The sequence below is a fragment of the Lissotriton vulgaris genome, chromosome 6, assembly GCF_964263255.1.
Source record: "Lissotriton vulgaris chromosome 6, aLisVul1.2, whole genome shotgun sequence".
Lineage (NCBI taxonomy): Eukaryota > Metazoa > Chordata > Amphibia > Caudata > Salamandridae > Lissotriton > Lissotriton vulgaris.
The window spans coordinates 1,505,064,444-1,505,090,376 of NC_141694.1; the positions used below are offsets into that span (position 1 = coordinate 1,505,064,444).

The 25,933-nt window shown below is 47.8% G+C and overlaps 1 protein-coding gene across 1 annotated transcript in view; it reads right to left on the reverse strand.

Annotated features, from left to right (window-relative positions):
• Window positions 1–2,948: 2,948 nt before the first annotated feature.
• GPCPD1 (glycerophosphocholine phosphodiesterase 1) overlaps window positions 2,949–25,933 on the reverse strand; it is a 941,421-nt gene continuing 918,436 nt past the window's right edge. The window contains exons 19-20 of the mRNA XM_086927681.1: window positions 5,645–5,805; window positions 2,949–4,463 (exon numbers count right to left, since the gene is read on the reverse strand). Of these exons, the coding sequence (XP_086783807.1) occupies window positions 4,160–4,463; window positions 5,645–5,805 (465 nt within the window). The 3' untranslated portion in view covers window positions 2,949–4,159. The remainder of the gene's footprint in view (window positions 4,464–5,644; window positions 5,806–25,933) is intronic.

The window sequence follows — 25,933 nt, forward strand, 5'->3', positions numbered from 1 at the left end:
ATGGGGTCTGCCACAAAAATATGCCATAATTAAAGTATCCTTTTAAAGACAGCTGAAGGATAATCATATTTTGTCACTTGTAACAATAACTATCAGAAAAAAGGGCTATGAGTCTGAAAGACTCCTATTGCAGAGGTGGTTTGTCCGGTTTGCGGCCTCTGCTCAAAATTCAGACACTGTTCGCCTTCTGGATCAGTGCTCTTCTCTCTATTTGTTTGCTTTATCAGTTGCAAGGTCTTTATATCTCCAGCCTTGAAGGTTCGCTCCATGTTGGCCGTTGCAACTCTGGCCAGGTGAGTCAAAGATGTTATGATCCTGATATTCGTCACTGGTACAGCTAATCCACTGTTGGTTGCCCTTATACATCTCAAGTTCCAGGCGGCTAACTGCTTCAGTTGCAGGAGGGAAGTGAATTTTTGTTTCACTCCAAAATGCACTTCTTTCTTCCCACAGTTCGACCACAATTCTTTTATCTATTGTGCTCCATTGCAGCCACTTTCCTTCACCAGGACAGTCTTAAAAACCTATCTTCCCAAAGACCAGAATTAGATAAGCAAACTACCAAAGCACGTAATAAGTGTCTGCACAGGTTTCTGTAGTTGTGCACTTTGAGGTATTCCCCCAGCCGCATACTGCCTAAAACGTAATCTATTCTGCTATTCGAAAGCCAATGCCTGACCATAATGGTCAGTCTCTATAGTTCCCAACTTTGCTCAAGTAAGTCTACAATAATTAATCTAGGATCGCTTTGTCCAACTATTCATAGCCCTCAATGGATCTGGAATTGTCTGATATTGTGTGATATTCCCAGAGTATGAATAACCCACACATTATTCCCAAAACGCTGTTAGCTCTTAACAGCCACATTCAGCCCACTTCTGTCTTTGCATTTGCTATTGCAAGTCATCTCAGTTTGGTCAATGCCATCATCCACATTCAAGCAATTCAAGGAAAACCGATGACCTATAAACATTGCAACATTAAACGGCATATCATACAAAATTGGAAGAGAGAGTAAAGTCCTGCTCCTGGACCACTGTTGACCACTCCTTCACTATCCACATCCTTCTATCAATTACCCCAGCCATATTCAGCATATACTATGCTCTTCACTAAGTCAGAGAGAAAACCACTATTAGTGTATATTACATTTGCCCTTAATAAACTTCCTTGCAGTAAGCACCTGTTATGTTAAGAGCATATGTTACATGCGCTATCAACCACAAAGTTATCCTGGTGCTGTAGCAGATGTCAGTAATAAGTCTGCTTAGGGCAGCAAAGGGTTAGTCGAAGAGCCAGGTCTTGAGCTTCTTTCAGAATTTCAGACGTGATGAGGAGACTCTGATGTGGAGGTCGTGCCAAGCATTAAGAGTAATGTACAAGAAGGCCTGGCCTCCTAATCCTGGCTAGGTGTGTGATGAGGCTGGGAAGTTAGATGTGTCAAATCAAAAGTTAAGAAGTCCAGAAGTATGGGGGCTGCTGTACCCCCTCTTTCTAGGATCAAGCGGTGGTCAGTGTCTGCAATGAGCACTGTTTCTGTGCTGTGGTAGGACATGAAGCATGATTGCAAAGCAACGAGGAGCTGGTGATTGGTGAGGCATCAGTTGATAAGCTTTGCTAGGACCATGTTCAGTAGGAGGGAGATCAGTCTGTAGTTGGCAAGCATGGAGTAGCCCGCATAGGGTTTCTTGAGCAGAGGGGTGACTGTAAGAAGTTTCCAGGTGTCCAGGAATCTGGAAGAATCGATGGAAGTGTTGAGTATCGATGTAAGCGCTTCTCTGATTGGGTGGAGGTTTTTGCCGAAGTCGTGGTGGAGGCAGGGGTCTTGGAGTAGACTGATGGTTGAATCTGTGGTGTCACTGGGCCATACTTCGTTCATTAGTCTCGAAGGAGAGTTCGGATACCAAGAAAATGCGGTCTGGGTGTGCGTTGTAATTGCTGTAGATGGTGGTGAATTTGTTGCTGAAAAATTCAGCAAGCTTATCGCAAAGGTCTTGTTATTGGGTGATGCTGCAGGGGGCAGCGGGAGGCAACGAGAATTTTCTGACAATAGCAAAGACCTACTTGTTTATGCAGGCCTCAATGTGGTGTACAGTGGCTGTGTGCTTGGCATTCTAGATCTGCTGGTGGTAGCATCTTAGCGCAGTTTTGAAGGTGTCTTTGTCCTCGGTGCCTTGGGTGGTTCCCCATTTGCGCTCCATTTGTTTGAAGAGGCGTTTATTATGAGTTCTTCCATATACTGGGTGGCAAGTGTTTGTGACCTTGCTTTGGTGTTGCATTTAAGGAAAGCCAGTGCAAGCAGTGATCCAGCTGTTTAGGTTTTTTATGGCATTTGGTAGGCTGCTGGTATCGTCGGGTTGGTATGCAGAGAGGGCAAGTCTGTTTCAGCTATTTTCCTCCAGTTCAGATGGACAGGCACTCTGTATTTCTATTAATGGTGATACAGCCATAGGCAACAAAAACTTCAAACACTCTATAGCAATTCGACCCCACACGATCTTTCAACGCACACAAAAAACAAGTCATTTATCGTCGGTAGTGCTATTTCTAATCGCAGATTCCTCATTTTATAATGTCCCCAAATGCCAATCTGGAAGATATAACCAACATTGCTCCCGTACACTAGAGGTGGTGTGGCTCCGGGTGGACTTAATCGTGCCTCGGTGACGATGGAGTTGCATTAAAGTGCCACCCTTTTAAACAAGTAGAATTGGAGAGGCTTGCGAAAATTCACCTTCTAAAGGCAATGTAACCTCCCACATTTAGATAAAGAAACTGACTTGTTCGCTATTAAACCCTTAAAGTCTTGCATTTATCCGCAACATGATTGAATATAGTGCTCCAAAGCAATTTACTTAAGGAACCGTTACTATTGAGTAGCAGGTGCTATCGAAATAGTGGTTTACTTTGTTCTCATTCACTGTAATAATATACAATCAGCAAGAAAGGAAAGTAAGTCTTTTATTTATCAACATTTTCAGTAAAAAGTCATTTTCATGTTGGCAACCCCTCCCATCAATATAAAAACAACTTTGTTAGTACGAGCATTTCATATACACAAATATTTTAACATTACTCTTTATAAATTGGTTATACACATGATCCTAATGAAACAAATTAAAATACATACTTCTTGGAACAATTCTGGTCCAAGTAATAGCTACCTATTACAAGAAAAACAATAATTTAGGTGTTTAACACAAGGTGGGAATCGTAAGCCAGTGTAAATATAGCTATAGGCTTTTGGTTTTTTAGGCAACATTACTCATGGTTCCAATAACATTTCTCCTATCATTGCAACCTGCTTAAAGAAGGATAAAAGTACTGGGCATAAAACCTATAATTCATGCTTACTTCCTGAAACATGCAACTGCTAGAGCTTTTTTTTTTACATTACGGTGCATATTAGCATTTCAAGCAGTAAATATAATATTCCTTTTCCATTTTTGGATCCTCGTGTAGGTGCAATCACAAGATCAGAAATGCAACATTCTTTCTGTAACGTGCATCAATAGCACATTTACAATTCAATGGTACGGAGACTTATTAAAAAAAGCAAACGACAAATTGCTCTAAATAAATTGCACAGCAAAACAAAAAAAAGATTCATGCACATGGCATGCTACCAAAACCCTGGTCAAACCCTGGTATCTTGGTGGCACAATCAATTTGGACAACTGCATTTACCAGTGCAAAAATATATGCAAAATGAGGTAATTTGCTAATTTTGCAGAAATCATATATACAGTACAGCAACTTTCCTAATCTACTCCTACAGCTGTGGCTAGACTGAATACAGTCAAGCTTACATATTTCAAATATTGCACAGAAAGGTAAAAGGCTATTAAGAGGTACTGTGGTTTTGATCTTGATTTACAGCGGACAAAATATGTTACAGTACTTGGCGGTGTCTGCTGTTTTATGCTTCTCAAGCAGATTGTTTAAAAAATGACTTGTAGACAGAAATTGTATATTTATCTAGCTATAACAAATCAAAATAAACTTATGAACCTTAAAATCAACAGTGGAAAATAATGCTAGTAAGGAAGCCTTAGTTATTGCTTTATTGAAACCTAAAAACAAACCAAAGTGAAGGTTTAGCACCGCTGATGAACATAAAACATCTTCAGATAAAGCAGCGTTGAGCCCGAGTCAGCCTTCATTTGCTGTCACCAACTAGCACTGGATGGCTATCTATGCCATTGGTTTCCATAGAGAACCTATTTATATCAGAGCCTTCTACAGACATACTATTTTCACCATTAACTTGCACATGAGCGTTATTTACATCAACACTTTCCATACTAGTATTGTTCGGCATACAAAATGATGATGTACACGCAAAATGACTAACAGAAGGGCACACACAACTTTTCAGAATTCCTTCAGGTAATTCTCTCTTCAGGCGCTCCAGATGCTCCACTTGGAATATGTTTGGTTGTTCTGGATTCCAATCATAAATCCTGTCAAAAAGTAGGAGGATTTATCAAAAATAAGAAAGTGGTTCATGTACACGTTTATTACATACATTTCCCCTTTCTGAATCCATACAGTTCAACAAGTAAGGACTTTCTTCAACAGCAGTCTTTCTAAACCTTTTCTTTATATAGCTCTGCCTCATCCGGAAATGTGTGTGCCATGCATGAAACAAAGACCAATAAACCAAAGCATGAAAACTTGTCTGCTTTTGATTTGAAGGCTTTCTATCCTATTCTTGTATTTGCCCTGCACAATTTTGATTGGATGATACTTTTTTCCAGTGTGGATGTCGGAACTTGTTTCTTTGCTGTGCCTCTTTCTCCTTGCCCCACTTCCTCCACCCGCCTCTTCCCCGTCTCAGCCCCCACCCAGCATTCTCTTCCACGCTCCACCCCCAAACCACCAAGACCTCCTTGTTTACTTTTTTTTGTGGCGGACGGCTATGCTGAAATTATTTTCTGAGCACTCCAACATAGCCGCCGGTTCAGGGGAGACATCTCGGATAGCATTAGGAATGCCAATAGGTGGTATGGCTGAGAATTTTTACTTTGACAATACTCGTTTTCTTTAACCCCTTCGCTGCTGGCCCGTTTCCGCCGCTGTGCGGTAAACAAACTAACAGGGCGGGGCCGTGACGAACCCCAGTCGTCATCAGCACACGAGCACCGTGGAGCGTGACGGCTGGGGTTCGTCACCAGCATGCAAGGGGTTAAAGAAATAAGTGAGCTGTTGACCCAAATTTGTTTTACAGCACTTATATTCATTTCTAATGACTGGACTCTGTTTAATATTAATGAAAGGAATTGTAGCCTTCTAAAGGCATGATTTTGTTGTGCAGTCGTTTTCAAATCAGAATATTTTAGCTATTTAAAATGTGTGCTGACAAATATGAATTTCAAAGATCACCACATGATAGAGAATGACTACCTTCTTTTTGAAAGGGAGCCAAAACAGGGTCTCTTTTTAAGTAGCATAAGTAAACAGTAATAACAGGTCATGGTGAATGTTTCCAGTATTTTTAATATTCTAGAAGGTTCCAACTTCAGTCAGACTGATCTAAGTTGACTACGACTATGTTCATATTACTCTAAAACATTTCGGCTATCCATGAGCTGTGTTGAAAATAAAGGCATGGATAGATTTAAAATGGAAAAATAAAATGTACCTGTCATATATTAACCCATCAACGCCATACTGTCGCATCAGCAATCTATTTTCAGGGATGTTCGTATCATCACCCCAACAAAAAATAACTAGGCCTTTCGCCTTTGCCTCCTGGATATATGACGGATTCCTCAATAGGTCTTCGGTGTGCACATTGAGGCCCTACGAAGTAATAAAAGGAAATGGAACTACTTTAGCAAAACAGGCATACATATTTAGAACATATGGGTGTATTCAATAAGGGCAGATACCTTTCTTTTTTTATGGTAAATGACATTTTAACAATGTATTTCAATATTCGGCAATCTAGTGTTCCTATGACAGACGTTCCATCAATAGCCAACATGGAGGGCATAAAGATCTTAAGTTACAGCGAAGATCAATTTAATAAAATTATTAATGGTACTACTAAAAATATATCATCTGCCCAAATTAATAACACAGATGAGGAAGAATGGCGCAAATTATGGAACACAAAGAAAAAAATTATACGCACAGAGTTACACTCTGATTTTTTAATTGATTACTGCAAATACGGGATAATCCCAAAGGGTCTACAGGTCACTAATGAACCTGATATTTTTATTGGAAATCACAAATTTATTGAAAAATGGACCCTAGTCGCAAACAGATGCAGCCGCGACTGGATGCTTTTAATTATAGAAACAGCCTCCGACATCTTAATAGTCGAAAGACAAGAACTCAAAGATTTAGAAAAGAAACTGAGTGAGAACACCGCACTAGAAGATGCCTAAAAAACTAGATGACATCCAAAAAGATGTTGATGGGTACAGGGACTACCTGTTTAACAAAAAGAGTTATAAATTAAAAAAATGACGTAGCAAAGTATAATCCTGAATTCACTTACCCATATTTACAAAAAGATTACTAAGATCGACCCAGAGAAATGCCCCAACATCGTAAACCATGGCAACAACATCAGGGAAACAACTACCAAAAAAAGAAAGTCAGATTCTTTGACACATCCTATACTAGCTCCGATAGTGAGACTGAAGTTCAAAATGACAATAGACATAACAACAAGGAGCAAGATACCCCTAAAGGTACAAACAAGCCCTCACTTCCTTTTTTAGAACAAAGACAGAACTTTACCCAACAGAGAGGAAGAGGGAGGGGCAAATACGTGCATCAACCTTTCTGACACAGCACTATCCCCCGTTGAAATTAGAGTATTAGAAAAAGGTCTAGGATTCGCAATCACTTCCCAAGTAGACAAATTTAGCCTAGAGAGGGACCTTCAAAACTTTTTTAGAAAAGTGAGGCTCATGACATTTTTTGAAGACAAAGAAAGACCCGTTCGTTCCAACAAATCGGGCCTTAAAGGCAAATCAACTTGGACCCCCCAACTAGGTCAAATAGATAAACAAATAGAAGCATTCGAAATAGCTGTCTCTAAAAGTGTTTCGGACGTGTTAGAACAAAAAAACTGGATAGAATTTAACCTGAGCAAAACAGAGAAGGAAGCCCTGACGAGTTTAGAGAAAAACCACATGCTTACTATTAAACCGGCCGATAAAGGCGGAAGCATTGTTGTGATGTCCACAACACAATATAATGACAAGATGGCCTCACTTCTTAACAATCAAGACCATTATCGAAGTAAAGTAGAAATGAGTGGTCTGCCCTAGAAACTAGTGTAAAAAGACTGCTAGACTTTGCCAAGGAGGATGACATTATCTGTGAGGAGGAATATAAATTTTTACTTAATACCAATCCAACAATACCAGCGTTATATGGACTTCCCAAAGTCCACAAAAATCCAACTGATCCCCCCATGAGACCTATTGTGTCGAGCATCGGTTCTCTCACAGAACCCCTGAGCAAATATGCCGACATCTTCCTACAATCTCATGTAATCAAACAGAAAGCTTACATAAAAGACACCGCAGCAATCATTCAAAAAGTAGAAAATGTATCTTTTAACCCCAATACACAATATCTTGTCACACTAGACATAGAAGCTTTATACACCAATATACCTCAAGACAGCACCATAGAGATGATTAGCAATTTACTATGTCAAGGAGACTGTGATCCAAAACTTCACGAAGCCTTTATCATTGACTGTCTGATCACAGTTTTGAAAAACAATATTTTTTTATTCGGTAAAGATTTCTACAAACAAATCAAGGGCACCAGCATGGGAGCCACTTGTGCTCCCAGTCTGGCATGCCTTTATGTGGCACAATTTGAAGACAAGCACATTTTTAATCCCGTTGCCCCCTTCTATGAAAACATCACAATATGGTCTAGATATATAGACGATATTTTCTTCATTTGGACAGGTTCTGCAGATAGCTTGGAGAATTTCATTTCCTGGTTAAACCTAGGAGATAAAAACTTAAAATTTACAAGCCACTATGACCAAGAAAAATGCGAATTTCTAGACATCATTATTAAACACTCCTCCGGTACTTTATAAGTTGAATTATTCACCCAAAAAAACAGACAGAAACACCATGTTACACTATCAGAGTCATTACCCACCATGTCAGAAAAACAACATTCCATTTGGACAATTTTTTTTTTTAATAACCAATTTTATTATGAGTTCAAGCAAAGCTCAACACAGTCCTCCACAGTCAGGAGGGAACTGTCAAAGACAGACAAAAAGAGATACATCATTAGCACAGCATCGAACCCATCGTTATATAGTAAATGGCGTCGATCCACCCCTCCCACCCAACCCCAAAACCACCAACCAGCCCCGCCCGCAACTACCCACCCCTTATCCCACCCTAACCCAGTGCACGCAATCACAGTCCAGCAACTTGAGACAGTCTGCAAAGGTGGAGCCGGCCAGCGGCCTAATGTGCGGGATCCACATCCAGCTGTAACGCATCATCAATGTCCACGGGAGGGTCAAGGAGCAGGCCCCGGTAATCCGCCCACCGTTTCCAGATTTTATAATGTTTGCGGGGACAGCCCCGGGCTTCAAAAACAGGCTGCTCCAGACCCATGAGGAAGTCCAGTCCCGCCCTCCAAGCCCCGAGGGGGGGGGCGCGCTCGCTCTTCCAGGCCTGCGCCAGATCCCTCTTCGCCACCACCAGCCCCAGTAACAGCAAGTGGCGCTTGTATATATTGCCCCCAACATTCTCTAGAACATGAAGAAGACCCAACCTGGGGGTACGGGGCAGGTCCCAGCCCAACACCTCTGACAGGCAGTCCCAAACCCCAGCCCAGAATCGAATCAATCTCTCACAGGACCATACAGTATGAAACAGGGTGCCCTCTTCAGAGCCGCACCTCAGGCATTCGGGAGACGCGACAAGGCCCGCCCGCCATAGACGGTGTCTAGTAAAATATGCCCGGTGGAGGTATTTGAACTGGATGAAGCGAAGGCGGGTGGCTATAGCAGCACCTCGGGGAGATTCTAAGGCCTCACGCCAGTCGTCATCGTCCAATGGACCTACATCAGCCTCCCAGGAGGCCCGCAGCGCTGCGAGTGAAGGGGAACAGTGAGTGACCAGAGAGCGATATATCTGCGAGACCTTCTTGTCCCCCAGGTCTCCCATAAACAGTTTAGCTTCGATAGGACTAAAATCAGGGAGCTGTTCCATGCCCACCAGACTAGGAGTAAGCGCGTGGCGGAATTGAAGGTAGCGGAAAAACTGGGTCTTGGGCATGCTAAATTCGGAGCTAAGCTCCTGAAAGGACTTCAGGGTAGTACCAGAGAGGACATGACCTAGGGATGAGATCCCAATCGCATCCCAGCCGTCAAATCCGGACAGGGACGCCAGCGCCGGTAACAGACCATTTCGCCACAGCGGGGTTTCAGCCGTAAGTCGACCCCACCAGCCCATCCGATGCAAGGCCCGCCGCCAGACAGCGAAGACCACTTGAGTGACCTGCGGAAGCAGTCTCCTCCGCCTAGCCGAGTACAACAGGGTATGAAGGGAGGCGCCACCCATCAGGGAATGTTCAAGGGCATAGGTCGCCATACCACCACTCGTTGAGCACAAGGAGATGGGAGGCCTGATAGTAAGATAAAATATCCGCGGCCGCCAAGCCGCCGCAGTAGGTAGAGAGGAAGCATGTGCGCAGCGCCACCCTGGCGGCACCGCCAGCCCACAGAAACCGGCCCAGCACAGAATCAACAGTACGGAACCACTGCGGGTCAACCTGGAAGGGATGATTCTGCAATTGGTATAGCAGACGGGGCAAAGCCACCATCTTGAAGATGGCCGATCGGCCGTAGATATTAAGCGGCATGCGCGTCCATGTCTTGACGTCCAATTGGACCCGATCCCATACAGGCAGAATGTTCCGGTCCCATGCCACTGCAGGCGAGGCCGAGAGGAAGACACCCAGGTACTTCACCCCCTCAACTGCCACTTGAAGGGATGCAGCCCACGGGCAGTCCACTGCGGCGCCCCCCAGCACCCACATGGTCGATTTGCGCGGGTTAAGGAAGAGCCCCGATGCCCGACCAAACTCCTGCATCAGCTCCAGGACACGAGGACCCGTACGCTGCAGGTCGGTCATGAAAAAGAGCACATCATCCGCATATAAAGCTATGCGGTCCGAGTGATCTGCTCCCCAAACGAAGCCACGGTAGAGCTCATCGCGGCGCACCCTGGCGGCCAGCGGCTCCATGGCCAGTGCGAAAAGGTAAGGGGAGAGCGGACACCCCTGACGCGTGCCCCTGGACACCGGAAAACGGGCAGACGTCGTACCCGAGATACGCACTGAGGCCGTGATCTCGGTGTAGAGCAGCCTGATATAGGAGAGAAACACCGGGCCGAGATTCAGCAGCGGCAACAGGGCAAAAAGAAAGGTCCAGCTGACCGAATCGAAGGCACTATCAATATCAGCCAGCAGGAGCGCCGCTGGGTCCTCCGAAGACTCAATCGCTTGTATCGCGGCCTGCGCCCGTCGTATTTTGTGTCTTGTTGCTCTTCGCGGCATAAAACCCGCCTGATCTGGGTGGACAAGGGCCGAAATGTGTGGAAGTAAACGGTTCGCCAGCGCCTTTGCCAGGAGCTTGGCCTCGAAGTTGATGAGGGATATGGGGCGATAAGAGTCATGGCGATCGGGGGGCCTACCTGGCTTCAAAAACACCACTATTTCGGCATGACGCCAGTCCGATGGGAGGCGACCAAGCTCGCGTGCCTTTTCCAGAGCCCGCAAATAATGCGGCCCGAGCTGTAGATGGAACTTCTTATAAAATTCGCTGGGGAAACCGCTCGGCCCCTGCGCCTTGCCTACATTTAATTGACCCAGTGCATCACCCAGCTCTTCGGCCGACAGGGGAAGGTCTAGGGCCCGGCGCACTTCATCAGATACAGCAGATGGGGGAACCGAATCAATATAATCAGCGATAGCGGCAGGGGAGAGAGTCTCACGAGAGGCATACTGGCGCCCATAATAGCGCGCAAAACTCGTTGCGAGAGTTGCCGGATCTGTGATTGCCACTCCTGCACCATCAACAAGGCCCGGCAGCGTAAGAGGCTGTAGGTTCTGTTGGCACAGCCTATGGAGCATGGAGCAAGACTTGTCGCCCCACTGGTAGACCCGACTACGAGTGGCTAACCACGCCTGACGAGCCTCATCCAACAGGACCGAGGAATAAGACTGTTGCGCCTGCAGGAGTAGCCGCAGTGCCAAATCATCGGGTGCATCACCATGTCGAGCCTCGAGCTCCTCCACCCGCTCCGCGGCCGCAGCAATGCCTCCCAGCCGAGTCCGGCGAACAGATGCACACCAAGCAATATCTATGCCCCGCAGGGTGGGTTTCATAGCCTCCCAAACTGTCACCGCATCCATCCCTTCCGTGAGGTTGTCCCGCCAATAATGGGCGATCGCGCTACGCAAATGTTGGGAATAATCAGGGCGCTGCAGATGCCACGCGGACATCCGCCACCGGAAGGGGGAGCGTGCTTTGCGCAAGTCAATTTGTACTGCCACTGGGGAATGATCAGAGAGCCCGCGGGGCCGAATCGCTGCCCCCTTCACTCTGTCCAGGAAAGCCCTCTGGACAAACACACAGTCCAAGCGTGAAAGGGAGCCATGGACAGCCGAGACAAAGGTGTACTCTCGCCGCTCCGCATGCAGATGCCTCCACACATCCACCCAGCCCAGACCATCAACCATAGCCCCCAACCGTGTAGGGGAGGGTACAAGTGCCACTCCCGGCCTCCTCTGCCGGTCCAAAGCCACATCCATCACATCGTTCCAGTCTCCGCCAATCACAGCCATGGAGCGGGGGAGCTCAGCCCACACAACAAACAACCGTTCAGCTAGGGTCCACTGCAAAGGGGGGGGGCATACACACAGCCAAATACAACCGGCTCCACCCCGACTTTCCCCTGTACAAAGACAAAACGGCCCTGGGGGTCAAGCCACTGACGCTCATGTACATACGCCAGCCGTCTATGAATAAGAATGGCTACCCCTCTGGACCCCCTGGTGAATCCGGCATGGAACACTTGATGGAAGCCAAAGCGCTGCAAGCTCAGGGCTTTCGTACCTAGCATGTGCGTTTCCTGAAGAAGGAGTACATCTGCCAAGTCCCTCTTAGCCCATCGAAGCACCGCCCCCCGTTTAATCTTGTCCAATAGTCCCCGTACATTCCAGCTAAGGACACGCATGGACGCGCCATTGGGCGCCAAGTGAGGAACATCAGCCATGATCACAATGCTCCCAGCCCCACGCTCCCAGACCCCCGGCCCACATCCCAGACCCCACAGTTGCAAAATACACAAAGACCACGTGCACCCCCAGAACCAGAACCCCATACCCCACAAATCCCGAAGCCCCAAACCCTACTACCCCTCCAACCCCGACCCAGCCCATAATCAACCAAACACCCAGGTTCCCCCCACCCCCACCCCCATACTTCAAGGAACAATGAAGTACCTGTCGCGGTATACGGTACTTCAGGCCCAAAACGCAGCACCCAAAGCCAGCCATACCAATGGATCCCAACTAGTCCCCCCCTTAACTAATCAGACACACCCAGAACCACCTCCCAGTCCCAACAGGAGGAGGCAGCCCAACGTACGTGCCCTGAACCCCAATAAACACACAGTAAAGTCATAAGCAGAGCACCACAAGAAAGTTACAGCCCACGAAGGTCCCGGCATTCGCCAAGAAGGAAGCCATACTGCACCAGCCAATGTATGTCCCATCGACCACAGCTCGGCCTCCGCCAGATATGGGCACATGTAGAAGGCAGCCAGCAGACAGTCCCCAGGACGAGCGATCAGGAGCCTCCATCAGAATGGTCCGCATCCGGCTGTGTGTCCCCCAAGAGAGGGTCCCGGGACAGGGACCTCCGCCGGGAGCGGGACTTGCGATGACGTTTCCCTTTGTCAGACGGGTTGCTCCTGTCCTGAGACGAGCCACGCGAAGATCCAGAGTGCAGCCCCGGTTGGACGTGAGGTCGGATCCTGATTGTTTCATCGGTCCAGTTGAAGACGGCCTCCGGTGTATCAAAGAAGAGGGTCTTGGAGTTGAAGATCACCCGGAGGCGGGCCGGGTAGAGCAGCGAGTATTGAATTTTCAGGCCACGCAGCTTGGCCTTGGCATCCAGGAACGAGTGCCGCTGTTGGTGGACCAGTTTGGTATAGTCCGGGAAAATCATTATTTTATGATTGTCATACAGCAGGGTGTCCTTCAACCGCGCCTCCCGGAGGATGACGTCCCTGTCGTGGAAGTTGAGGAGCCTGGCGATGATCGGGCGAGGCCGCTCCCCGACCGGCGGCTTCTGTGTCAGGGCGCGGTGGGCACGTTCCACTATGAAACATCGCGACAGGGAGTCCGGAGGTAGCCAGCTCTCCAGCCACCGGGAGAGAAAAGCGTCCATGGGTCCCTTCTCGCAGTCCTCCGGAAAGCCAACAAAGCGCAGGTTGTTTCGCCTCGCCCGACCCTCGGCATCCTCCACATGAGTCGCCAGGCCCCGTTGGATCTGTTCCATGTCGGCAATCTTCTTCTTAAGGGCACCAACATCACCCTCCACCGTCGTGACCCTGGTCTCAGTTTCAGTAATGCGGGCGACTGCATTGCGAAGATCCTGACGCAGCAGCATCACATCGGCCCCCACCGCGCCGATCTTCGCATCCAGCATGTCACGGGACTGTGTAATGGCTGCCATCAACGCCGCGTTGTCCGGTCCAGCAGGATGACTCCCACCAGCCGCCCCGGCCCCTCCACCATGGCCTGTGAATTTGTCAATGGGTCCCGTCTTAGTGGCGGCCGAGCCCCTCGTCATGACGGCCGTGAGCAGTGACACGCACCTGTACTAGGGCCGCTTCTCGCAGTAGTCCACCAGCCAGGCCCCGGCCGAGGCGTCTCGAATACACCAGGCCACCCGAGAGTTCCTCACCTCCGGCCCACCGATCGGGTACGCCCCAGGCACCGCTGCTCCGCCAAGGTGTATGAAATCGTCTTCGCGCCCAATGGATCCGGGCCGGTGATTCCGGGTGGGGACCACCGATCCAGAGGTCCCGGCTGTACCAAGGCCAGGCAAGTCGCAGAGCTTCCAACAACTCCTCCAGTCGCAGCGAGGAAGGGCCGATGATCCCACTGTAGGTCGTCAGGAGCAGGGGACCCCGGATCGCGGCCAGCCCAGGCTGCAAAAAATCGATGTCCCGACTGCGCCCGGGCCACCAGGCCACCTCTGCCGCTCCGACCCCTTCGCCGCGTCCACCCCACTGGTAGGTTCAGCCAAGCCCTGGGAGGATAATCACTGGTCCAGGGTCCACAGCTTGCCGCGACCCTTTCTGGCACAACTCCTCGCAGCAGCCCCCACTGCGCCGGTCAACAAGGATAGAGGACACAGTTCTCACCGGTAATGGAGCCGCCGCCAGTCCCAGCGGGTGGGCAATGCGTCTGCCAGCAGTGGGGGACAGCAGTAGCAGGATGTCCGGACCCCAGTGTGAGCGCCTCCGGGTGTCGCCAAACTCGAGGCCCCGGCTCCAACAAGGCCAGGTAGGCCGCAGTCCCTCCGAGGCCCCCCACCGGCCCGGGCCCCCGCCACCGGCAATGCAAGGACAGGCCGGGCACTCCGCTGTGAGTCGCCGGCAGTAGATAGCCCTGGATCGTGGTCTGGGAACGGCTGCGCCGGCTCCGGGTCAGGTCCCCCGGTCGAGGACGCCAAAATCGAGGCCCCGGCTCGTCCGGCGGGCACCAGGCCGCTCGCCGCACTCACTTGCCCCACAGCCGCAGGCGGTCCCGGCGCGTTATCTCCGGCACCGGACTGCTCCCGGTGTCCTCCGCCAACTCTACCCGGGATGTGGTGTACTTTCTGGGGTTCAGGGCCAGGATAATTCAAGGATAAGCGGCGGGCCGGCGGGAGCTCTTAGGCAGCCACGTCCGCCATGCTCGCCCGCTAAGCCACGCCCCCCCATTTGGACAATTTTTAAGACTCAAACGTAACTGCTCGGACAATAAAGATTTTTTAAAACACGCAGAGGTACTTTCAAAGAAATTAACTGACAGAGGATATCCCAAAAAAATGGTGAAACAAGCACTAAAGAGGGCCAGATACTTTAATAGAGAAAATCTTTTCCAAGAAAAAACAAAAGATACACAAACAGAAAAAAGGCTAGTTTTTGTCACCAATTATAGTGGAGTCAGCAACAAAATTAAAAATATAATCAACCGTAATTGGAATCTCGTAACTAGGAAAGATAGCAAACAACCAATCCCAAAACCTATGTTGGCTTTTAGAAGAAATCGGACGATCAGAAACAGTCTAGTCCACACATACAGAGAAGTCAATCACAATCAAACGACAGTTGATAATAACCCATTTCCTGTTGGAACGTTCCCATGCAGCAATTGCTCAAACTGCAGCAATATAATTAAGGGCAAGCATATTGAACATAAAAAAACAAAACACAATATCAAATCATTCATAAACTGCAGATCCAAAAACATGGTATATTTAATAAAATGTCCATGCAATCATATATACATCGGCGAAACATCTCGCGAAATTAGACTAAGACTCAATGAACACAAGTCAGCCATCCGCTGTAATAAAACAGGAGCTTCACTTGTAGATCACTGGAAAACAGCGGGTCACAAAATAGAAGAGATAAGATGGTGTGGATTAGAAATAATAACTCAAACCATGAGAGGCGGTGATATCAATATAAAACAAAAACGTGAACAATTCTTTATGTCACGTTTCAATTCAGTAAAAGACGGCCTCAGTACTAGAGAGGACTGGGAAAGAATCATATAGAGACTTCAAATATGAAACTGTAAGTCACCTTAGAAATCTGGAGTATTCAAGAAAGGGAGACCTCTATCCATAGTGTGAACTAGGTACTTAACTGAGATTCATTAATGGCAATATACCAGTAGTATCAAATACCGGGGATAGTCCCCGTCTCTCCCCCCGTCATATCTTCTCATTTTTCTATGTCCCCACTGCCCTTTTAGTAATCATCGGAACTTGATATACATTTGGTTCCTTTTTGCAACTAATTATTGGCATATATAAACATTACTTTTCATCTTAAAGTAGATATTTAGACAAAAAGACTATCACATAATGATGCCCCCACCAGACGATTTAGTAATGCTCTCATGGCAGATAATAGGATCATTAGAATCATCTTTGTAACCTGGTATCTAAAGGTAAGATTGACACCATAGAAACCACGCGATAGTAATAATAAGTGACTGAACCAATAGAATTCAGAACTACAACTGTATGCTATTGCCAACAGCAGCGCGTGTGCAGTAAACGCACACGATCCGCTAACCTAATGTCTGAAAACTGAAACTACCCGAAGAAACCGAACTACTACTGTAGTTTAGAGAATCAACTAGTGGCGCGTATAAAGTGACGCATACATTCCGCTAATACTAATACCCCACAAGCAAAGCGACCATATTTAACATAACCACAATTGTAGTTTATAATGCCCACCATTGACGCGGGTGAGATGACGCACACGGACTGATTATCGCAATAGAAAAACGCGATGCGACTAGAACAAACAGAACTACAATTGTAGTTCAAAATGCCTATCAGCGGCATAGGGAGTGTGACGTACACGTTCGTCCGCGGGGCCTTAATTGAATATCTCCTGCGGAAACTTAATTCATCAATTTCCCGCGAATTTACGTTTAAATAACGAGTCGGTAACCGTCAGTCCAAACACACTTGACTGACCGTGCACGAAGGAAGATACGAGAGGAGCTGTGAGGGGAGCAGGGAGGCCGATTACTAGCAAAAAGGTAAGAGTAGCCCCGACAATGAAGGATGTAACTGACTAGACTCGTAGCCAGACGTATCCCCTTGTTTTCCTCAATCTTATCCTTAATTTTCGATCTAACTTTAGAAAAATGCTCTCGGAAAGGCACAAACTTAGAAGACCGCACACAATTGATGCTACATACTTTGCACTTTTTCTGTAAGAAGCAACTGTTAAACTATAACTAAATGTGCTTGTTTCCGTGGCAACATCAGACACATATCCGATTAATTTAAAAGTAGAGCGGGTACTGTGCGCTTAAGGAAACTGTCCTCTGCAATTGCAGTTTCTTTTCCAACGCGACCCGATGGGCAATTATAATAGGCGACCAAAGTAACTATAGGTCGACTACAAACATAGGTTTCCCTATCTTTCTACAACAGCGAGGAGTTTAATCTCTACCTTAAACACAATATACCAATAAATAAAGTATATAGTTAGATTGACATTCATCAATGTATCCTATCTTTACTAAATAAATAAAGAATCAACACTAGCAATGTAACCTCCCACAGGTCAGATTGAAAAAAGACCGTGTTCGAAGGCACTTTGAAGCAATTTGCTGAATTAAAGGCATCAAGTGGCACTGCAGAGCTGGGACATATAACCCCACGTCACGGGTGAGTCAAACCACATAAACCTTAAGGTTTTTAAAGTAAGAACCGGCAATAGAAATTGTGGCATTAATATATACTTTTGCCATTGGTAATAGTTCACAAATCAGCGGCCCAACCAGGCACAGTGACATTACCTTGCAGAGATTGATAGTAAAGCAACAAAAAATACACCCTCTACCTGGTAACCTAATACCACAATTCACTTCACTTTCAGGGATCTTATATTGATAAATACGGTGGCACACCTCCAGCATCATCCTCTTCAAATACAAAGTTCCAGAGGAAGTAAGGTAAAGAGAGGTGGGCCAACTATCATCATCGGGCAGAATGTGACTAAACAAACTTTATGCTTATAATTTAAAATAACATATGTTTGGGACCCTATATTCCTTACAGAAAGGAAACTCGCACTGGAATTAAACATACCAGCTGCTTACAAACCTGAGTGACATCGATTCAGTCATCCTCCTAAATTTTACACAAGAGGAATAGTAAATATTCATTTCACAGGTATGCTTTTTTGAAAATTCCCCCTAAGCTACCTAGTTGGTGACCTTTAGTCACCAAAGCTAAGAACCACGTGTGTAACCTGTTATATCTCAAATGCTTGTAAGATGTATTTATGCGAAGTCCCCTCTAAATAAGGGAAATTATCCACCTTAGTGTGTGTTTAAAAAAATGTGCCTAAAACATAAAAAAAGTAGTAACTATGTGTGCTATATGAGTACTAGGCCTTGTGAACTATGATGTGTATCTAATTGTAATGTTCTTTTACATAGAATTGTTTGTCCTGAAGAAGGTGGTATCCTTATACACCGAAACACTGCGTCGACTACTTCAACAACTGTGATTTCTTGACCATTTTTAACTGTGAATTTTAATGATTTTATGTTTACACTGAAATTGTACTGGATTTTCTTGGCCCTATTATCATGTTGCGTAACATTGTTTTTATCGATTTGTAATAAACTGTACATTTTTTAGAAACTCACACACTGTTTAAGATTTTTTTGATTCATGTATTATATGGTGTTAATTACATAAGATTGTACATCCGTAGACGACATTTGGCATTTAGAGATACAATAGGCAAATACACGAAAGGGTTCTTCTTAGCTGAGTGCCTTGGGACCCCCCCCTTGTCTTTCCACTCCTATGACAGACGCGCCACCTGCCTCAAAGTTACTGATAAAGGATTAGACAACCAAAACTGGCCTCAAGTTGAGCATCAAAAACAAATGTTTCATAAAAGAGTGAATGATGTCAGAGATAGCTGGTTCTTCCTGCAGGGACGAAGTATCTGCTCACTCTTTAGTAGAGTGGGTGAGAGGACCTTCTGTTGGGTAAGTTTTTCCCAGACGATAGCATAGACTACAACTGCTAATTATGTGGAAAAGTACATTATGCCCGCTTACCTCTGACAAAAAGGGCACAAAAAGTTACCCATTCATCAATATTTTCTTTTATACTAAGAAACTGAGTAGAGGGTGGAAGTACAGGGAGCAACCTATGGGTAAAAAGAATATCCACCAGAAAGAACTCTATTGAATGCAAGTAACTTGTTCTTGTGACAGCTACTTCTAACAGCAGATTGCTCAACGTAATATAGATACCAATGCAGAACCTAAATAAGGTGGAGAGTCTGGAGTGGACTGAGACCAAAACATCTTGAAGAATCAAGTAGGTGAAGTGTACACCCTACATGACCTGGCTGTCAAGGCAGTAAGTGCTTTGTGAAACTTATGTACTAATACCCACATTGCAGTCTGGCACTCCTCCCACCAACGCAGTAGTAGAGGCCTTGACCCTGGTGGAATGGGCTCTTAAACCTTCCAGAGGCTGTGTCTTGGCCAATACATCACAGATTTTAAAACAAAGGATTATACACACCAACAGGTTCCTCTTCCACACAGCTTTCACCATCTTTGATCCTGACAACTCCACAAGTGTTAATAGTCTACCCTATGGTCCTTAGTACAATCCAAGTAAAAGCTTAAGCCCCTTATATGTTTCAGTCTCTTCTCTTTCAAGGAGTGAGGGCTAATAGTAAGCTGGTAGAGTGATCATCTGCTCAACTTGGAAAGGAGTACACAAAGAGGTAACCCATTATACTGTAGGACCCGGGTGAAACATAATACAGAATGCAATGGTCCAAATGGAATTTCTACAGATATGGGAGTATTATTAGCATATCTAAACTCTAAATGGCTAGTCTCACAGCCCCAATCAAAATGTCAGGTGAACATAACATTCAACAAAACAAAAGGTTGAGTGTCCTGACATTGCAACTCAACATGGTTGCATTTAAAGCACCTGAATGGACTCATGCAACAAACTGACAATCTCAATGAGGAAGACCGTCTACAAGGTCAGACGCAAATACGCATCAGCTCGAAAGGCATACACATGAGGAATGTCAAGACCAAGTTAAAGTTCCTCTGTGGCATCAGAAACGGTTTGGGAGGGAGCCTGTATAGATTCCTTACCTTAGAACTTCCCCCAGGAGTCAGGCTGGATTCGAAGATTTGTTCTTAGTAGTACCCCTGCCCATCAGAAGGTGGTGTCGGTCGACTCCGCGTCCATCATCAGCATCGTGTTCGCCAGGATGACATTGCATTCTGACACGAATTTCCACACCAGAAGCGCAGAGCCATACAAGACACTGACCACTGGTGCGCCACAAGTAGGGCCCAGTAAGGGTGTCCCAATCCCTAGAAGTCAGTTCGCAGAGCGGGGAGGATGGGTTGGGCGGTAAGGAATCTATAACTAATATAGGTCTCTTACAGATACATCGTTACCGAAGGTAAGTAACTTGTACATCTGAAAGAGACATTTATAGATTCCTTACCTTAGAATAGATACCCCAGTAATACCAACCCGAAGGAGGATCTGCAAACCAAGTTCACACCAGAAAGTCCTGGAGGGCAAAGGGCAAAATAGCTATCCTTCCGGACTTGATGAACACGTTACTTACCTTCGGTAACAATATATCTGTAAGAGATATTAGTTATGGATTCTTTACCTTAGAATTACCCCCAGGTGTCAGACTGGATCCGGACATTTTTTCTTCAGAAGCACCCCCTGCGCTTGGTAGGGGTATTGGTAGACTCTGCATTCATCATTTGCCTTGTCATCGCCGGAATGACATTGCAGTATCTACTTCGATGCCGCCCCTGCGCTCCGACGTCTGTTCTTTACTCGACATTCCACACCCGAAGCGCAGAGCCATACAAGACACTGACCACTGGTGCACAAAACTAGGGCCATGAAAGGATGTCCCTTACCCAGTTCACAAAACGGGGAAGGATGGGTGGGGCGGTAAAGAATCCATAACGGATAAATGTTTCTTACAGATATATCGCTACCGAAGGTAAGTAACTTTATCATCTAAAAGGGACTATTAGTTATGGATTCCTTACCTTAGAATAGATAAACCAGCAATACCAACCCCAGAGATGGGTCTGCGAACTAAGTTCACAACAGAAAGTCCTGGAGAACTGAATGGCCAAAGAAGCGGTCTCTCCGGACTGGACTGTCCAGGCAGTGATGTTTAGTGAACATGTGCAATGAAGCCCACATGGCAGCCAGGCAGAAGTCATGAAGGGGAACTCCACGTCCCAAGGCAGTAGTGGCTGGTGGAATGGGCGCGCATCCCTGCTGGAGGTTCCTTTTTCGCTAAGGAATAACTTATTTTGATGCAAAGAATGGCCCATCGAGAGATGATCTGCTTTTTCACGGCATGACCTTTCTTGGCGGCCATACAGCCAATAAAGAGCTGATGACCCACCCGGTGTTGCTTTGAGCGATCCAGATAGAATGAAAGCGCATGTTTTGAACCAGACAGTCGAGCCTCTCCTCTTTAGAAACATGCGGGGGAGGGAAGAAGGTGGGAAAAGTGATGGTCTGTCCTATAGGGAAAGAGGTAACCACTTAGGGAAGAAAGGAAGGCCTGGTGCGAAGGACAACCTTTTCTGGAGGAACAGCCAGGAAAGGAGGTTTCGAAGAAAGAGCCTGAAGCTCACTCACCCTGCGAGCAGAGGTGATGCCAACCAAAAAGGCAGTTTTGAGTGTCAAAAGTCTGAGAGGACAGTTATGTAGTGGCATAAAAGGAGCACACAAGTTATCATAAGTTATGTCAGAACAAGATTAAGGTCCCACTGGGGCATTAGAAAAGGAATAGGAGGAAACATGCAAGTAATGCCCTTGAAGAAATGATTTGGTGATCTGGAAGGCAAAAAAAGGCCGAAATGGCCCAAAGATAGTCCTCGAGAGTGCCCAGAGCAGAGCCCTGCTGGGCAATGGAAAGAATGAAGAGTAGAACCTCTGAAAGAGGGGCAGAAAGGGCATCCACAGCCTTTGCTGTGCACCATGCCACAAATTTGTTCCATCGACAGCCAAATACCGTTTTGGTGGAGTGATGCCTGGCTGCCAAGAGAACGTTACAGATTTCGGGAGGAAGGTCGAAAGCTGTCAATTGTTTATGCTTAATCTCCACGCAAGGAGGTGGAGGCTGGACAGGTTTGGTTGCAGGGTCGTCCCCTGCTGCTGCAACAGAAGATTCTCCCGAAGGGGCAGTCTGATCAGAGGATCGATGGCCATGTTCAAGAGCTCAGGATAGCAGACTCTTTGTGCCCAGCCGGGGCCACAAGAATGACTTGGGTCCGGTCACGCTTGATCTTCTGCAGCACTCGGGCAGAAGTGGTATAGGCGGAAAGGCGTATAGTAGACTGCAACTCCACTCGCAACGAAAAAGCGGCACCTAGCGAGTGCCGCCTTGAAAATCCCAAAGCGCTGAACTGCTGATATTGCGCGTTCTCTTCGGTGGCGAATAGATATAACCAAGGCTCTCTCCAAAGCTGAAAGACACCTTGCACCAGTTCCCAGTGAAGAAGCAATTTTGTGATCCATCCTGCACCGGTGGCTGAGTTAATCTGCCCTGGCGTTCAGAAATCCTGCCAGGCGAAGAACCACCAGAGACATGCCTTGACGTTCCAGCCACATCCAAAGGTGAAGAGCCTCTTGACATTGGGTCCATGACTCCACCCCGCCCCGTTTGTTGCAATACCACATGGCAGGGGTGTTGTGTGTTAACACCTGCACTACTCTTCATTTCAAAGAAGGAATAAATGCCTTTGTGAGAATCACCCAGAGCTCCACAAGATTGATGTGGAGCCCGGACTCCGCCGGAGACCAGAGGCCTCTGATCTCCGCCTCCCCCAGATGCACCCCACCCCCTCCCCCCTTCCCGCCGGAAGTGATGCATCCGTCACCACTGTGAACTCCGCTTGGGGAATGGAGAGGGATCTGCCATTGACCCAATCCTGGTTCATTAGGCACCACTGGTGTGCAGTGCCCTTCGAGATCTGGACACAATCTGAAAGATTCCCCTGATGCTGTGCCCACTGGGACTTCAGGTCCCACTGTAGAGACCGAATATGCCACCTGGCATAGTCCACCAGCAAGATGCATGAGGCCATGAGGCCCAGCACCTCAGGGTCATTCTGACAGAAACCTGGGACAGAGGATGAAAGATAGGAATCAATAGCCCGAATATCCCGGACTCGCTGTTCGGGAGGATAGGCCCGAAACTGCATTGTGCCCAGAACCGCTACGATGAAAAGGAGCTTCTGAGAGGGAACCAGGTGTGACTTCGGCACATTGGTGGTGAACCCCAGAGAACGCAGTAGGTTGGCCATAGTCTGCAGGTGGGAGACAACAGCCTGGGGCGAACTCTCCAAAAGCCAGTCGTCGAGATAGAGGAAGACTGGAACCCCTGATCTGCTCAGATGAGCTGCGACCACCGCCATCTCTTTTGGGAACACCCAAGGGGCGCTGGTAAGGCCAAAGGGGAGCACGGTGCACTTAAAATGCTCGTAGCCTACCCTGAACCGTAGGTAACACCAGTGGGCAGGCAGGCAAGGATGTGAAAATAGGCATACTGCAAGTCCAACGCTACCATCCAGTCTCCAGGGTCGAGGGCAGATAGGACCTGCACCAGTGTCAACATTTTGAACTTCTCCTTTCGGAGGAAGCGGTTTACGTCTCTGAGATCCAAGATAGGAAGCAGGCCTTGGTACTGCTTGGGTACCAGGAAGTAGTGGGAATAACGACCATGAGCTACATCTGCCACAGGGACTTGCTCGATGGCTTCCTTGGCCAAGAGAGCCGTAACTTCCTTACGGAGAAGGGCCAAGTGATCCCCCAACATGAAAGTGGAAGGTGGTGGCATGGATGGAACGGTAGTCTCAAAGAGGAAGGAGTAGCCCCTTCGGACTATCTACAAAATCCACCTTCCCGATGTGATGGTTTGCCAGTGGGGGAGGTGATGGCAGATCCTGCCGCCCACCGCAAATGGTGGCCTTGCAAAGTTGGAATAGGAGGCTGCTGCAGAGGGGGCGCTGGTGGACTGGCTTGCCTACTGACCCCCAGAACCACAACGTTGGGTCCCACGTCCTTGGCTGCGCAGAGGCTGGACAGCTTGTGCAGGCCTGTGGCTCTGGGCGGAACGTGGCGGGGCACCCCTTCCGTAGCCACGAAAGAGGCGAAAAGCAGGCTGCACGGAGCGAGGGGTGGTAGGGAGGCCCAAGGATCTGGCCTTAGCCCTGGAATCCTTAAAGCGCTTGGGCACGTTGTCCGCTTTGTCGCCAAACAAGCGATGGCTATCAAAGGGCATGTCCAAAAGAGTTGGTTGGACATAACCCGAAAAGCCAGTGGACCTCAGCCAGGGTTGGCATCTCAGAGCTACCAATGTTGAAATCGTCCTGCCACATCCTATGGCAAACTTTGCTGCGTCTCTACCCTCAGCAACTGCACAAGAGAGCATGGCCTGGGCCTCCTCGAAGCACTGTGGCAGCACCTGCACGAACTGGTTCAACAAAGAATGGCAGTAACGGCCCAAGAGACATGCGCTGTTCACCAACTGTAAATCTAAGCTGGTGGAAGAATACATCTTCTTGCCAAAATGGTTCAGCTTCTTGGATTTCCTATCAGGTGGAGCAGTAGGGAATGAGCCCTTGAAAGTCGATGCTTGGACCACCAAGCTCTCTGGGGTAGGGTGTTGGGAGAGGAAAATGGGGTTTTCAGGGGCCAGGGATGGCGTCATCCTTTCCACAGGATATCAAACTAAGGGTGAAGATTCAGTTGAGGAGATCAGAGGCCGGTATTACTAATACCAAATGTATCAACAGCAGTTTTACCTCGGACACCATCAATCACAATAGGCTTTCAGTCACAGATGTCCCTTTTATTGACTCTGTGGTTTCATGCTAGGTACTTTGTCAAAAAACTTTAACATTTAAATGTCCCTTCACCTAGTACATTAAAAAACTCATCTATATTTCATGGTGAGCATCACACAATACATATATACATGACATAAATGCACAAATTACTACTTGTGTAACGATATATCTGTAAGAGACATTAGTTAGTGATAGATTCCTTACCTTAGAATATCCCCAGGCGTCAGACTGGATCCGGAAATTTTTGCGTAGCAGTACCCTTGCACGTCGGTAGGCGTCGTCTGCGGCTCCGCGTCCGTCGTGGGCGCCATAATGATGTCGGATTACTTAGACGCCGCCTCCGCGTGCTGACGTCATTTCTTTGACACAGCTTTTCCGCGCCAGAAACGCAGAGCCATGCTAAAAACCAACACTGGTGCCGTTGAAACTAGGGCCCTGAAAGGGGATGACCTTAACCCTAGATATCGGTTCGCAGAACTGGGAGGATGGGTGGGTTGGTAAGGAATCTATCACTAACTAATGTCTCTTGCAGATATATCGTTACACAAGTAGTATTTGTGCATCTGGGGACGACCCGGATCCCGAAGCGGTGCCAGTGGGGCCCTCCGGCGCCGGCGGCGTCAGGACCGAAGCACCCGACGGCGTCGGGGCCGAAGCCCCCGACCTGCTAGGGGCCCCAGACGGGTCAGCTGGGCCCGAAGGCGCCGCGGAGCAAGTCGGGGAAGAGAGGGACCTCATGGACATGAGGAAGCGCTCGATCTCCCCCGGCGTTGCGTTCTGCCCAGGGACCGGAGGGTGTGGAGCAGGCCGCGACGCCCGCGACTCTGACGGAGCCGAGTGGGCAGTGTCACCCGAACCCCTGGCCGCGTCGCGCGAGCGTCGGGGGGAGTCAGAAGAGCAAGGACGTCTCTCTGACTTCTTGTGCTTACCTGACGACGACTTCGACCCGGAGGAGTGATGTCGACTCTCGGAGCTGTGATGGCTCCTACCCCGCGACCTGTCCCTCGACCTCCGGTGGGACCGGGACATCTCGCGGCGTGGGCCGACTGCCGGAGTTCGAGTCGCTTGCGGGACCGCTCCCGCCTAGCTTTTAGAAGTCAGGGTCCGGCAGTCGGGGCAGGTCTTGTCGTCGTGGTCGACGCCTCAGACAGTGGAGACACCGACGGTGAGGGTCGGTGACTGACATCAGTCGGTCGCA